We start from the raw sequence: 16,739 nt of genomic DNA on the forward strand, positions 1-16,739 counted from the left end.
ATGAGGAAGATCTGGAGGCTGATAGCATAGCAGCTGGGATTCATATTGGTACGTCAAAGCTAGGCAAATAATTCCAAAGGTGTCAAATTGTTTCTCAAAGATCCATTTTTAAATATTGAGAACCATTTCAGCACAAAGGGTTTCCTATTTACCAAGCTGAACTTTACAAAATTGTCAAGGTAAGTGAGCTGTGGATCAACAGATTTCTTACTGGGCGGCATTAGTGAAGGGCTTGATTGTCCAGTCAACATTGATCTGACTTCAGATCTCAAGAGGAATCCAGGCTACTCTTCACACCATCATAAAGTTCCTGATCCATAGACTTTGACTTGAAAACAGTGCCATGTGAATATTCTAGACTCAGTAACCAATTTCCATGTCCATATGTAATTTCAGATATTATTCAGAGGAAGAATACATATTGTATAAATATACGTTCATCAGACAGAATAGCCAGTTGAAATATTGAAAGAATGGTCTTGTAGAAGATTTATTCCAGTGCTGAATTTGTTTTCTAAAAAAAGTGTCGGCCATATTTATTGATATTTATAACTTCTGAATATATGCATTTTTTTGTGTTCATTTTGTTGTATTTATTTAAAGACTTGTTAAAATGCCTCTGCAAGCCTTTGAGGGAATAGTGTCACTTTATTAGCAGTGTTCACGAATAGCGTCTGACCCTCTGACAAATCCGGGCAGATTCGCCAATGGTCAGACAGAAGTCTACAACCCGCCGGCCCCAGTGTCTGACTGTATATTTCACAATGACTTTGACTGAAGTTCTTTTATGTGACATGTGACACTTGCTTGCTGTTTATAAATCTTATGTTTGTTAATAATTTCAATGCCAATTATAAGAAATGTTAAATCTGTAATGTGTGTTTTATTTTATTCTATGGGTCCTGTGAATTTTCAATGGGTCAGACAGACATCTGAAACTTACAGGACCCATTGTCCTGTTACTTTGAAACACCATTCGTGAACACTGTATTAGACAATTATTCGCCATTATTGCAGGAACAAAGGCAGCTATAAATCCCAGCATTTCATTATTCCGATTAGTTGTCTCAGTTTATCCAGTAGCCTTTCTTGTGACAAGTTTCTGGACACAGCACAATACATTCCTGTCATTATCAATATTCATATGCAAATTAATTTGAATTTAATTATCAAAACTATGATGACCTCTCGTCAAAACCAAAAGCTTGAATGTGAAATTAAAGAAGGATGTAACTTACCTAGCTGAACATTTACATGTATATCCACTTCTGACAACTGCTGAAGATTTGACCATTTAGCTATAAGAAGTTGTCATACTACTTCTGACAGATGTATTGGAGTATTCCTGTGTGGAGCTTGGACGATCTGGAAGACATGCCGTCAGTAGGATCTCAGTTTGGACATACGTCAATATATTGTATGCTGTCATTGCACACGTTCCATCTCCCTGTCCATAATTGGACACATTAAATGGTCAAGCCATTCCACAGGTGATGTGTGACATTATCCTGATCTGCCCTTGGAGTTAATCATTGCTTGGTCCAGAATGTCTGGACATTGTTATGTCTGGACTGATCCATTATCATGATGAGGGATGAAGGTCATTCCAGACTTGACAGTTATGTTGTCACAGGGTAATTTGTTTCAAGTTTTATTCGTGGCAATCAGTGATTCGGATTTGACTTGTCAACTTGAACAGGTCTAAGAGTAGAGTCTGATGCCAGTTGAGAGTTAATTACTCAAGAATTCTGACAGAAACCTGAAGTATGCATAATGAATATTCAGAGTTGAGAAGGTGTTGCCTTTCTCCCAGGATAAGATCTCAAGGAGAAAGGTAACACCTTGTCAACTCTGGAGGTGACACAATGTTTATTGAGAAGTTGCTAAAATGACAGAAGTTAGGTAACATTCAAGGTCAAATCGCCAATGTGCAGAGAGTCACAATTAGTCTTTGTCATTAGACTTGAGTTGGGAAGGGATTTGTGACAGTAGGGCTATATATGCTGGGGAATTGGTCTGTTCAATTAAGTTTCATATTGTCAAATTCAGCACTTTCACTGAAAATTACAGTGTGTGAAGAATAAAGTGGCGGTAAGAGGCTGAGTGATTGCCAAGGAAGGGCAGATTGCTACCCTCGACACTCTCAGCTGACAGGGATCCTGAAGGGGAGGGACATCATCAAGATGGGTGGAGGGGGATCAGCAAGATGCGGGGAGGGACATCATCGAGATGGGTGGAGGGGGATCAGCAAGATGTGGGGAGGGACATCATCGAGATGGGTGGAGGGGGGTCAGCAAGATGTGGGGAGGGACATCATCGAGATGGGTGGAGGGGGATCAGCAAGATGCGGGGAGGGACGTCATGGAGATGGGTGGAGGGACATCATCAAGATGGGTGGAGGGGGATATCATCAAGATGGGTGGAGGGGCATCAGCAAGATGCGGGGAGGGACATTATCGAGATGGGTGGAGGAGGATCAGCAAGATGCTAGGATAGGGGGAAAGGAGAAATGTTACAATTCATGGCAGTTTAATAGCATGAGGCATAAATGGATTACCTCCTGAGTGTAACTCAGTATTCAAGTTTGGGGTTGGATTTGTAAGTGACATCACCGAGTGATTGAGGAGTGATTGAAGGCTGCTTGCCATTCCTTCCTGTGAAGCACTCTGATTCATTCATTACTTAATCCTCAAGGACAAATTCTTTTTTAAGAGCCATTGAAAATCTTTTATACTGCTTGAGTGAATACTGTTTGCTTGTTATTTGAAACAAGAACATGAGATAATGGTGTTAGTGATTGATTGGAACTGTTACATCCTCTTACTTGGTTATGTACAGAAATGTCATGAGCATCAACTTGATTTTGATTAATGTGTAATTATTCCATCACGCACAGATTCCAACGACACATGTTTCACCAGAAGTTATAGCATGTGTGACGTCTGTGTTGTGCAGGATATGTGTTCTGTGGCTTAAACTTCTTCACCCTGACATTCATAGTTTGACATCTTGTGCATTGGTATTACCCATCATGCACCAACCCTGCTAAAAGCATCCTCAAATGTCATTTGACAATGGAGGTTTTTTTACCACTGAGAACTTGTTTGGGTGCAATACGAGATGAGGTCCTCAACAGAATTTATGGGTTGGAGTTGACAGTTGTCAGGCTAATAGGATGCATGGACACAGGGGATTGGCAGGTTGATTTTGTCAAGATAAATAGCTGCTGTAGATCCTGAAGGTTCTATATCAGTATTGCCGTCAGAATTGGCTCTGCTTGACAAACCAGCAAATTATCAATTCATGTTTCGTGCAACGTTATAGTGCATGAGATTAGCTATGAAAGTTAAGCATTGTGAATTCTTCTTGAGGACTTTTCTGGTGCATTACTGTAAAGTATTTCATTTCAAACTTGATTTGTTATAAGATATTATATTAGAACATAACAGCAAGTTTTCAGCAACCCATGCTTTTCATAAGAGGCGACTATTGGGATCGGATGGTCAGGCTCGGTGACTTGGTTGACACATGTCATCGTATTCCAGTTGCGTAGATCAATGCTCATGCTGTTGATCACTGGATTATCTGGGTAGATTATTTACAATACCGTCGGGATATTGCTGGAATATTGCTGATTGCAGCGTTAAACAACAAACAAACATAGATTTCAGGTACCATGTTCTTTTTACCTTCTGATGTTTCACACCTTGAAGGTTATTTGTGTTAGTTTGGAATATCGAAAGTCAAGATAAGTAACAGAATTTCTCTGTGGAGGTTCTTTTACATTCATTTCAGGAATAATATTCATCGTAAATAGTGAAGGATTGATCCACTGAGATAACCTTATTCATTTAACCTGCATGGCTTTTCAATAATCTACTGATTTCAACATTGATGAAAGGAGACATAAAATCATTTTGATGGATCACATATTAATGATCTTAAAAGGCTCAGACAGTCCCCAGCTATTGATGCAGCCATCTCCTTGAAATCCCAGTGAGACACATTTAGTCAGTGGTCTGTACAATATTGATACTATGGTATCACCAATTGCAGAAATATGCAAGGAAACGTTTAGCGATGAACAAATGTCTTTTATTTTTCAATAATTCACATAACTTGGGCTGTCTCTTTACAGACTGGGATAAAGATGCATTGATACAGAGCTGTTGGGGACGGAATACTTTTCTGACTCTTTATAGACTTGGATAAACCTGGATTGCTGTTGAGCTGTTAGAGGAGAAATATTGATCACATTACGTTCATTTGTTTTTTTATGGGTGTGTAATGAATACTTTTTAAGATCAATTTTTCACACAACATACACAACCGGAATAGGTGTAGAAATACAGGGGCTGTAGTTCTAATGTTACTGATAAATTGTGTGTGATCCTGTGGAAATTGATAGGCTTACCTAACAGTTTTTTGTGTGTAAATGTTTCCTTAAACCAAAGAAAAAGTCTGATACTTGATTGGTTGATAACAGAATGGGCATGGCTTTTGTTGAATTACGCTTAACAGTTTTGCTGATTTTGCATTTTGTCAACAGTTTTGTGTGTTAATGATGAAAATACACAGTTGTTGACATGTTTTGTTTATTAGAATGTACTTCATGATGTGTTTGTATTGCCTTGCCTTGTTTGGTCAAGGGTAGAACATTCAGGCTTCACTAGTAAATCTGTCAAAGTTTGGTGGTGGACCCATAGAAGACATCTCCAGTTGGACAAATCAGTGACCAAACTGATGTCTAATGCTGTTACTATCATGTTACCATGTATTTAGGTGAACATCTGAACATTCTTGTGTTTGTGATCGGTCAACATCAGGTAGGATATGCTCACCCTATTCGCTGTCATCAGATTCATTAACAGTGAGCACCTTTAGTTTTACGCCGATTTTTAGCAATATTCCAGCAATAAAATGGCAGGAGACACCAGAAATGGGTTCCACGCATGGTTCCATGTTGGGAATCGAACCCGGGTCTTCGGTGTGACAAGCGAACACTTTAACCACTTGGCTACCACACTGCCCCAATTCATTAACACATACTCTTGATACAGTGAGAAAATCATATAATGTAGTCTGCTTTTAGTAAAGGATTCTATTTTGATTATGATTTCAAAATTATGATTTCAATTAAGATAAGCTCAAGGTCGATTCAGCAGCATTAGTTGCCAGATAAGATGCCGAAGGTAGCCCCAGTTGAGTCAAGTTTCACCTAAATAAATCATTGGTTGCCCAAGGTGTGCTATCACTCATCACCCATCATATAGAGACAAATGCTGTTATTGTCTAAAGAATTATATCTTCACTTCCAATGGATAATAGTCAAAAGAAATAGGGAAAAGTGTTTTCTTTATAAAAATAAATGTATAGTTTTCAATCATCGAATGATTTTTTTCTGTTATGGAACAGATAAGAGAAGAAGTGATTAACAGACTCTGCTAACTCTAATATATTGAAAAGTGTTTAAAAAAAATAAATCCGGAAACCTCTATTGTTTTTTTGTTGTTGAATAGAACCTGTTTTTCAACACTAGCCAACCATAATGTTTCGCAAAGAATTCTTCTAATTAAGATAAACCTTTTCCCTAAATGTTAGATTTGTGATCAACAGTGTTTACTATCAATCAAATTATGTGGTTTAGCAACCACGTGAGTTTCTGTATCTTATTAGGGCCTTGTCAAACAAGAACTGAATTCAGAAGTCTTATGGCTCAAGTGCAGCTATGCTGATCTGGACAACATCACTGAAGTCCACTAATCCCGTCATTCTTTATGTCATGTTGATCAATCACATACTTGTCAGACCCATTTTCTAGCTCACCTTAACCAAAAGTCAATGTTGTATTTTGCCTGGTTGTCCACCTGTCCTTCATTAAGTTTATGTTGTCATTGCCTCTGACATGACAAGGCCTTTGGAGAAAAAAGATTCTATGTTGTAATCCCCTGGCAGACTTCCTGTCCTTCATTAAAAACATATGTTGTCATTGCAGCCATGTTTGAAGTAGCATTTTAGTATTACTCAGTCATTTCTGATTGTGAAATTAGTGCTTAGCACTAAGTATGTGGTAAGTAGAATAGCTTATGCAGTTATTGGCATATTTTGGCATTTGATATAGCTTCCACCTTGGAAATTCAAATGCTCCCATTTTTCTGTTTTCTGACATTTTCAACATGGCTTCTGAAACTACAAAGGCCTTGTAGCGGGGATGAAGCTTGTATGGATGATTCCACCTGTAGCCATCATTGCTTCTTCCAAATAAGGTCCATCACTATTTCTTCCACAAAGCGTTTGTAACGTTACAACCTGTCATAACTCTATAGATTATTATAGACTTACTAATGTCGTAGTGCTACATACGTTTTGTGGATCAGCACCCAGGTGAGGTGGGGTGAGGTGAGGTGAAATTGGGTTTAATGTTGTGATTGAGAATATTTCGCTCATATGACGACATGCATGCGAGTTTATGTGTATGTGCGGCTGCTTGTACTAGCCCAGACTTAAGCTGGCTTTATAGTGCTAGCCCACTGAGATACCATGCCGCAGTGAAGCATAGATACCCCACTCAGACACATTATACTGACTCCGAGCCGACCAGTCCTTGTTGTACCCATTAATGCCGAGCGCCAGGTAGGGACCAACAAGTACCATATTTTAACGTCTTTTGGTATGACGCGGTAGGGGATCGAACCCGCGACCTTCCGCTCTCCGGGCGGATGCTCTAACCACTGAGGTGGTCTCAGCCAGGTGAGCTACAGAGCTTTGTGACTATAGTTTATATTTTTGCTTACAAGCTGTTTAGTGCCAGCTGACAAAAACATTTAATTTGTGTAAAATGCTTGAAAATGTTTGCTTCGGTCTGTGTAATGAGAAGAATTAATGCACATACTTTTTTATGTGCAGCTTGTTTGATGTCTCAGCAACCTTGATAACATTATACATTTAGTTTTTTCAATGAGTGCGGTTTTCTACATTAGTTGAGACATTTGTCATTTTAATTCTCACCAGTGCATGAAACAAATCGAACAATGAAAACAATGCTAAAACCCCACCTGTTCAGCAAAGTTTAAAAACACTACCAGTAATTGACAATTATGACAACAATGGTGTCAACGCACCACTGAGAATCTGCATGATTGGAACTATTCAATCAAATATTTACCTGTAATTTTCTGCACCAAACCAATGTGGTAGCTACATAGCCTTTAACTTGAGTTTTACATGCCTAAACACTTGTCATAAGGAGTGTTCCTGTGCAGGGGAGACCACTCTTATGAGGCTAAGCCCTTATTCTCGAAACGTTCGTAGCCCTAAGAATTCTTAACTTTGATCGTAGCCAATGTCTTAAGAATGGGCTTAAGAAGTTTGTAGGGCTACGAACATTTCGAGAATAGCTAGCCTGGCTCTTTACTTCTAGCATACAAGACAGACAAAAGAGACATTTTCAATTAACTGATTTAATTTTTTGGTTTAAGAATTCAACCAACTGCAGAAAAATGCTATAATGAAAAAATAATATAAGAAGATATATAGATTAATCATTGAAAGTAAAATTCTGTGCCTGATTGTTCATCTGTAATGATTTAGAAAAATATAGAAATACAGCAGAATTAAGTAATAGGTTTCTGCTACTAACTGATCACATGATCTGTATGTAGTATTTGGACTCTTGTGAAGAGGATCTGTGGGGTAGCCTACTGGTTAAAGTGTTCGCTCGTCATGCCGAAAGCCTGGGTTCAGTTTCCCCATTTCTGGTGTCCCTTGTTGGAATATTACTAAAAGCGGCGTAAAACCCAACTCATTCTTTCACTGTTGTAAAGAAAACAGTCTTATCAGAAAACTTTTCTGTAAATGAATATCTGTCGTCCATATCTACAACATAACAGTACATGCTACAAAACCCTTTCCACACTGATAGCATAATATAAATAGGGACAAACCCTTTCCATATTCCTGATTTAAAAACAAAAGCGAAAACGAAGATTTCAAAATTTAAACATTATTCAATAACAAAACTCTTTCCATTTTCATAACATAGTAGTAAACAACACAAAATACTTTCCATAAACATAGTATGATAATACAGACCACACCATCCTTTCCATTTATATTGAAGACAATAAAGCAACAAAATATTGTCTATGTGCATAATATAATGATAAATAGGTAACAAAACCATTCCTGGCTGATAGGAGAGATGATTTCACAGTCCCAACTGTATCATCAGCATGTGTTTATGAATCATTATCTAACAGCGATGAAACCAGGTGTTTGTGAAAAGAGGAGCTTTATTCTGTCACAATAACATGGCCACTTATATAGCGCTGAACTCCACGCCGCAGGGACATGATCTAAGCACAACCACTTGGACATATTACCCCTGATAACCCAAGCTGCCTGTGAGGCACCAGAAGGTTAATAGTCATATGACTTTTCCCACCGGGTACCCATTTTCTGCTGGGTGAACAGACGCAATTGTTAACAAACTCACTTGCCTAAGATGAGACCACATGACTTGTGTGCTTCGTTGCATGGCATAACATGAGTGCTCTCAGGAGTCCAGCTGTCAAACTTAGTCACCATTCCAAGGATTCTCTGTGACCAATGTTGTTTAATGAACCCTGGCATTTAGCTTGTGGCTCAGCGGATTCCTTTGTTATTCTCAAAAATATTTACTGGACACTGTTGTAGGGATTTGGGATGGAATTGGTCTCCATCAGACTATGCTGGCTCTTGATTGCTGGTGGGGTTAACACATTGGGCTTAACACATTGCACCCATGTGTGGGTGTGTGTGTGTGTGAGGGGATGAGAATCAAACCCAGGTCATCACCATGACAAGCAAACACTAGGCTACCCCACCACCCCGACTTGATTATTTGCAGGTGTTGTAACCCTGTTCTTATATTGGTAAGTGCAGCCTTAAAGGTCAATGGAATAAAAGTGACAGAACCCTTTCCAGGATCCATAGGAAACAACACTGAGCCTTGTGGCTTCAGTTAAAATCTATAAACTATGAAATTTCATCCAAAAACTGTTCATTCTCGTCTTACCCTAGTTGAAAATGATTTCTTTTGTTGATACATTGTTTCTACTGAAATATGTATTTTGATTATATCCATAGAACCAAGTTTGACTCGGAGTCAGTAATGGCTGACTTTCCATAATATACAGAACTTATTTAGAAAAAGACAGTGTTTTACAGCGAATATTTATGCAGGTGAATGCACAATGTGTTTCTTGCTGCTCAGAGAAGTACGTAGATGTGCGTGCTGCATATGTGTGGAGCCTGTTGAAGCACACTGTTTCACAATGCACAGTGCAGCAGCAGCCTGAACTCTCCACACCATCACTGACCCTAGGGCGCTTATCTGCAATAACATGTAGCAGTCATGCACAGAAATACATCATCCACACAGACTTGATACTTTTAACAGCCTTTCATTTCCATACAGCATTTCTTGAGTTGATGGATAGCAAGGTTGGAAATATGATCAAAGAAGGACATGATTGAACCTGGACATGAGGTGTTTTGTTCAGCGTAGGAAGATATAAAGTTGTATTATTTTTCATAGGAGGATGTAAATTTATATTGTTGTTCCCAGGGGATATAAAGTTGTATTATTGTTCATAGGAGGATATAAACTTATATTGTTGTTCCCAGGGGGATATAAAGTTGTATTGTTATTCACAGGAGGATATATAATGTTATTGTTTTCATATTGCTGTCCACAGGAGGATATAATGTCATGTTGTTCAAAGGACTGACTGAGTATGGTTTTACGCCGTTTTTAGCAATATTCCAGCAATATCACGCCGGGGGACACCAGAAATGGGCTTCACAAATTGTACCCATGTGGGCAATCGAACCCAGGCCTTCGGCATGACGAGCCAGCTTTAACCACTAGGCTACCCCACCGCCCTTATTCAAAGGAAGATATATAGTCTTGTTGTTCAAAGGAGCATATATCACTTGTGAAAATCTGGGTTAGAATTGGTCTTCAGCAACCCATATTTGTCATAAGAGCAACTAAAGGGATTGAGTGTTTAACTTACTTTAGTCACAATATGGCTGAAATACTGCCAATGTGACTATAAATATTAACTCACTAACTTACTTTCAACCTTTTCAGTTTGTAAACAATAATAACCAGTGTTTCAAATACTGGTAGCCAGCTGCAGTTTCAGAGAGATGGGTAATGTCATGGTAACCGATAAGTCATAATGGCCTGCAAAGCTTTCTTATACAATCTCATTGTAACAATATATCATTGAAGATATAGATTGATATCACCCAGGTCATATCTCCTGTGGAAGCCAGATGGTTAATTCCATTGTGTTCAGCACATATAATTTTATTCTATGACTATGAATCATCATCCTTGGTAATTAAAGAAGAATTGGAAAATGCTAGTTTGAAAGGAATTTTCAGGCAAAACTGGACTTAATGGGGATCAGATTATGATAGTGTGTGACCTTGGTGATTGCATGCAAGGTCCGATTCTGGTAGCAGCCTGGATAATCTGACTCAAATATTTATTGGTTACACTGATGAATCTGAAATACTGCTGACTTGTGTAAAACTATATTCACAGTCTTACTCACGAATACATATACATCTGAGAGCAAGGTCACCGTGGGACGTGGCAGAAGCCATAGCTCATACTCGAGTTGTGGCAAATCACCACCATGACACTAATAGAGCGGCGTCAGTGACGACTGCAAGGTTCACATCAGAACATACACTGTGGTGTCAGCCCAAACCAGACGCTTCTAAGTCAAAACTAAAGAGCCTGTGCTATGGATAAATCTCTTTTACTGGTAGCATTGCCCTTTACTGCTTTTAGAAGACTTTGAGTTGATACAGCAGATCTTATGTTTTGTCGGCTTAGATTGGGAAGGGATCTACAGTATGGTTTGTTCGACTGAAGACTCCACCCATCAGTCTATCGTGCTCGCTAATGATTATAGTATAGGTCAGTGGTATTGTCATCCATCATGACGGCCATAATTGTGATTAGTTCGAGTTGGTTTGTCGTGATTTCTGGAAGTTTGTGTCCCTTCATTGTCATTTGTGTAATTGTGTATTGCATTATAATGAATGGTTAAGGGAAAAGAGTCGCCATTAACTTGAGACTAGACTCTGATGTAAGACAGTGGATCTTCATTCTCCTCTAGGGATCCAGACCGAATAGTTCCACAGTACTCCATTGTTGTCATGACAACCAACTGATGACGATCAGAAGACCACAATATGCAAGGGGTGGTGGGGTAGCCCAGTGGTTAAAGCATCTGCTCGTCATGCCAAAACCCTGGGTTTGATTCCGCACATGGGTACAATGTGTGAAACCCATTACTGATGTCCCTCCTCACAATATTGCTGGAATATCGCTAAAAGCGGCGTAAACCCATATTCACTCACTCACTCCACAATATGCAACCTGGAAGATTGCATGGTATGGCAATCTGGACCTGACTATTTTTGCTCTTTCTGTCAACCACTGGATTACCCAGATTTACTCACTCAGAGTTTCAATGAGAAGGGGTTTATGCTACACTGAGCTGAGTGCCGTATCCCTTTGATACTTAAATGGTCCTTGGGCACATATTTTCCTACAAGGGTGCAAGTGATTTTACTGTTAAATGGGCAGGCTATTTATACTGCTTACAGGGCCTCTGTGATACTTAATGACTAGGGCACATATACCTCTTTAAGGGACCCTTTAATGGCCAGGACATTTATTCTCCTTTATGGGTCTCTTTGAAACTTAAATGGTCAGCATACTTATACTGCATCAAGTGTTCCCAATCAGGTTCCTTTTCCTACATAAATGCCCTTTGCAATTGTACTCCTCGGAGTGTTTATTTGTTACTTAAATGGTCAATGGACATAAAGGGGTGTTCATTTGTGGTTCATGACATTGAAGTAACTCAGAAGAGTGTCAGTGGAGATATTACTTGAAACAGGTTTAAATGCCAGCTATTTTATTAAAAAAGCAGTACACCATAAAAAAATTGAACTTTTTATTCAGGGCTTTATTTTTAATCAGCGAAATATGTTTTTAGCTTAGACAGTTTACTCTCTTCTGAAAGAGTGAGTCATTAAAAACAATGATATTTCTCAACTATTTTGGAAGGAAAAGACAGTGCAGTAAAGTGAAAAAATTTTTGGACCTGCCCAGTAGCATGTATAGTAGTAATCACTCCATTATTGGTTGCACATGTGAAGCAGGGTGCTGGATAGATACGGCATGGTAGTATGTGGATTCTGACATTTGGAGAGGCAGACTGACAGCCTCCAGAAGAGAGAGCTGTAGTATGGGACTCATTGTGTCTGGTATGTTGAGTGGGAACATGCAGCGCTGCCAAGTGTTGTTGTACAGAGGTGCAGCTATGTGCTGTCTCAGCAACTTGATATGTTACTTATATATATATTGAACAGTTTTGGATAAATTACTGCACCAAAGAAGCAGCTGTGAAAATAATTTGAAAATGCAATGTTTGTTAGTTAGAGATTACATCTCTGTCGAAAGCTGATGTTGACTCAAGCACACCTGATATTTTCCTATCTTGAAAAGCTGAAGAGCTAGATGCTGATTGGCATACTATTGTAATGAAAACTATTTGTGTTTAGTTAACAGTGAAGAGGTCTTCTAATGAAAATTCTGAAGATTAGTTTCGTGTTAAAACAGCCAAAACACAGCATTTATGGCAGCTGTGTTTTAGAAGAAGTATGCTAGTTGACATTTGTAGCAAGGAAGAAGTTGTTAGATTAATTGCTGTGTCATAAGAGTTACCTGTTATGTTACTTGGCTTTTCAAACCTGGATTATGTGCTTTTAGATGGGACAACTCAGTAGGAAGACATGGTTCGGGCACCAAGGGGCAGTGGGGTAGCCTAGTGGTTAAAGCGTTGGCTCGTCACGCCGAAGACCCGGGTTTGAATGCCCACATGGGTACAATGTGTGAAACCCATTTCTGGTGTCCCCCGCCGTGATGTTGCTGGAATATTGCTAAAAGCGGCGTAAAAACCAAACTCAGTCAGTGGTTCAGGCACCAGAGTGGGTAGTGTACATTTGGGAGTTCCAAGTTGGTCCTACAATGAGATAAACAATCAACTGATGTATAATTTCCTTGACCAATCTTATCCTAATTTGTTTTGCTCTCAGTGTCTACAAGTCATTGTGCCGCCATGGTCATGAGGGTGAAGAGGAACTGTTTTTGTGATCAGTGGAAGAAAGAGCAAATCAAATGTAATTCTTTTCTCCTCACTTTTCAAAAAGAATGCGAAGAGTAACATGGACTTGTTGGACTGAGCAACTGAACTGCTTGAACTCTTGGTTAGGACCTACAATATATTCAAATGTGATGTATCACTATGGCTTCCTGTTATTTACTCTGAGGTTCAGTTCTCGACATTAGAATCATCCTGCTGGGATAGGTTCATATGCATAGTGTGAAATATGCACTTAGGTATTTGTGTAAATGTCAGGGTCATTATGTCTGTTTTGTAGTCAGTTCATGACCATATGTTAAATCACATCTCCAATCACTGGTAAGCTCAACTGGAACAAATCTCAAAATCATTGTTAAAGCTCACCTGGACCAAAGATCAAGTTATGTTGAAAGCCCTAATTTAGCCATTTGAGTAGATCATATCATTTAATAGTATTCCATAAGAAAATTGGGTGGTGGAGTAGCCTAGTGGTTGAAGCATTCGCTCATCATACCGAAGGCCCGGGTTTGATTCCCCACATGGGAACAATGTGTGAAGCCCATTTCTGGTGAAAATACAGAAAATAATATGAATGGAACATTAAAATTAAGTTATGATATGGTGTTTGCAAAATGGTAAACAAGTGTTGCTCTGCTGGCGTTAGCTCCTACCCCTCGCACAACTTGCATAAAAATTATCCATGTGTTACCTGACACCTCACAGGTAAGTGATCTGGCAGCGCAGACAAAGTGGTCTAAATGTGTCAAGCCATGAGCTACAGTGTCGTGTTACTGTGTGGCCTTACACGTTATGACGTGATGTGTGCTCTTTTACATTTATAGTTTTTACAACTCAAAAGTCACAAAGTAAACACTAAGTTTTGATGAGCTCAGCAATAATAATGATAAAAACATGACCACAAGATCAAGATGTTATGTGAGACATGATACCATTGTAGTCATATTACAAAGTAATATGAGCAGTTTCTAGGCAGTTAGTATCTAGTCACATAATGTCACTCACTCACTCACTCACGCACGCACTCACTCACCCACTCACTCACTCACTCACTCCACTCACTCACTCTCACGCACTCACTGTCACTCCTCTCACGCACTCTCACCCGACCGCCTCTGTGGTGTAGTGGTTAGAGCGTCAGCCCTGAGAGCGGAAGGTCGCTGGTTTGATCCCCGGCTGTGTCATACCAAAAGACGTTAAAATAGATCACATAATGTCACTCTCTCACTCTCTCACTTGATCTCTCACTCGCTCACTCACTCACTCACTTTGTACATAGTTTTACAAACACATCAGATAGGTTGGGTTTGGAAGGTATATACCTGAGTCTATATATTTTAGATATTTGAAGACTTTCAGAAATATAGACAAGATAGCATGAAGGAAGACATGTTGTCAGGACGTGAGAAATATTGGTTTCGTATCACAGCCACAGTCAAATTGAATAAATCATTGTGACGCCCATATGCCTCTGTTGACAAGTGTAGCTGGATTGAGCAGTCAGGGTATTGATCCACTATACAGTGTTATGTACACACGTTATTGGTCATTAATATAGCATATAACAGCTTGTGCTTACCTGGGCTATCAAGGCGTAGATCATACATAATCCACAACACCCCTCAGCTGACCAGGCTCAATGAATCTGATGTCTTACACAGAGGAGACGGCAAACATGAACTGACAGTGGAAAACACACTCAGAAAGTTTGAAACTTTTGAGACAATAGGTATTCATTGAAAACGTAATTATAACCGTTCCATCAGATATGGTCCACGTTCGTTTGTTGGTTACTATGTACAGTGCATTTGTCAAGTCCTTTTGAAACTTTGTGATGATGACACAGTATCATTAATTTCACTAGAAATCAATTTGCTCTGGCAAATCTTCACATGCCAACCAAAATGACCTGTCACAGAGTATTCCCTTTTCAAACAGTCCACACGTCTGCCACCACAGTCGCACTGGTCATTTGTAGTACTTCACGTCTGCCTCCACTGCAGTGTACTACTGCACGTCTGCTCCCAGTACTACACGTCTGCAAGCAAGTGCTGCAGTGTAGTTCCACTGAACACATGTGTAGTTGAGTCTAGCAGCTGAAGGTGCTACTGAGTGATAACCACTCATAACACTGCTTGTTCCCATTGGACCAGGCACACATAGGCTGTGGTGTAAAATGTGCTTCCTTCTTCACTGTCCCGACTGTTGGAAGGCATGTCCATAGTGGCAATAAACCTGGTGCAAAATCTAATCCTGTATCTGACAATACATTAAGATTTGTCAGTGAATATGGATAACACAGGAATACAGAAGGCTCATATTTCTTCCTGCAGCACTAGTCATGTTTGTTTTATATGAACTTGATGAATTCCCTTCTGATGTAACAAAGTGTATTGTTTTGACTTAGCATTGTTATATGTACATGTAATGCATACATCAACCTTGTCATCAAAATGAGTTACTTATGAAATAGTCAGGGAAGTATATATTTATGAAGGTAAAATGGATTTTTTTCTCATGCTGGTGATTCACTCTGGAGACCATGAAAATATGGTGGCTTGTATCAATGTAGCATGCAGATAATGGCCATGTTGCAGAAGTAAGTAAGGCTGATAATTACAGTTTGTCCGTGTTAAGGATACGGGAGCAATCTTTATAGGAAATTGTTGATAGAAGGTGTTTCAGGCTTAATAGAATATACGCTGATAACAATCTTGGATCTGAAGGGACAGTGTTTCAAATGGGTGCCTTTTGGGACAAATTACATGGACAGACATTTCTGATTAGATCTGTGGGGACAGTGTTTCAAAAAGGCAGAAGCTGTCTCTACTTTGTGAGAGCTGTGGTAGCAATGTCTTATTCATTTTCTTTAGGTACAACCTTTTCAAGGTCTGTGGGCAGGCAAGATAGAAAATGCCAGTATTGCCTTCTAAAGACCAACCTTTGTACACTTTAATCTCACATCTTTGCCTAGAGGTAACACTAAATGGAGGGCTACTCTATAGTGGGTACAATAACAGCTAAGTCGTAATAGCAGGCTGACGTTCAACTAGTCCAACCAATGGTTGATAGTGTGAGCAGCAGAAAGGCTTGAAAGTACCAGCAGTTTGCTGCAATTCTGATTTCTGTAGAAGCGAACTAAAAGTTTCTAAAAAATATAACTAAAGAATTTATGATGCATGCATAATTTACATTAACATTTAATCTGACAATAAAAGATTATCTAAATCAGGAATCTTTCAAAAACATATTGAGACAGAGATTTTTAGTTATTATGGTAAAAGTACTGGCGGTTTTTCATGAGTAATTATTCTACTGCCTATTTCTTCCATACCACTTGGGAAATGTAAAATTGAAACATGAGGCCAATCAGACAGGTTAAAGCAAAAACAACATCTGTTGAGTCAGAATCTGCAGGAGATACTCTCATCATAATGAAGGATGTAAACATTGCCATCCCTTTCCCGGTGAAGGTCCTTGTGGTTATATATGAGAGTTAGTCTG

At 39.2% G+C, this 16,739-nt stretch overlaps 2 protein-coding genes across 5 annotated transcripts in view; one reads left to right on the top strand and one right to left on the bottom strand.

Moving 5' to 3' along the window:
* LOC124254301 (RAB11-binding protein RELCH homolog) overlaps positions 1 to 16,739 on the top strand; it is a 195,397-nt gene that overhangs the window by 97,744 nt on the left and 80,914 nt on the right. The window lies entirely within an intron of this gene.
* The window catches only part of LOC124254303, a 93,266-nt gene that overhangs the window by 21,856 nt on the left and 54,671 nt on the right, over positions 1 to 16,739 (bottom strand). The window contains exon 1 of one of the 3 annotated variants that reach the window (XM_046688224.1): positions 14,815 to 15,323. The exons of the other annotated variants lie outside the window; for them this stretch is intronic. Coding sequence (XP_046544180.1) covers positions 14,815 to 14,842 — 28 coding nt within the window. The 5' untranslated portion in view covers positions 14,843 to 15,323. Of the gene's footprint in view, positions 1 to 14,814; positions 15,324 to 16,739 lie in introns of those variants that run through there. 3 annotated transcript variants of the gene reach the window in all.

The sequence above is a fragment of the Haliotis rubra genome, unplaced genomic scaffold (assembly GCF_003918875.1).
Source record: "Haliotis rubra isolate DU_JTF1 unplaced genomic scaffold, ASM391887v1 Scf57, whole genome shotgun sequence".
Lineage (NCBI taxonomy): Eukaryota > Metazoa > Mollusca > Gastropoda > Lepetellida > Haliotidae > Haliotis > Haliotis rubra.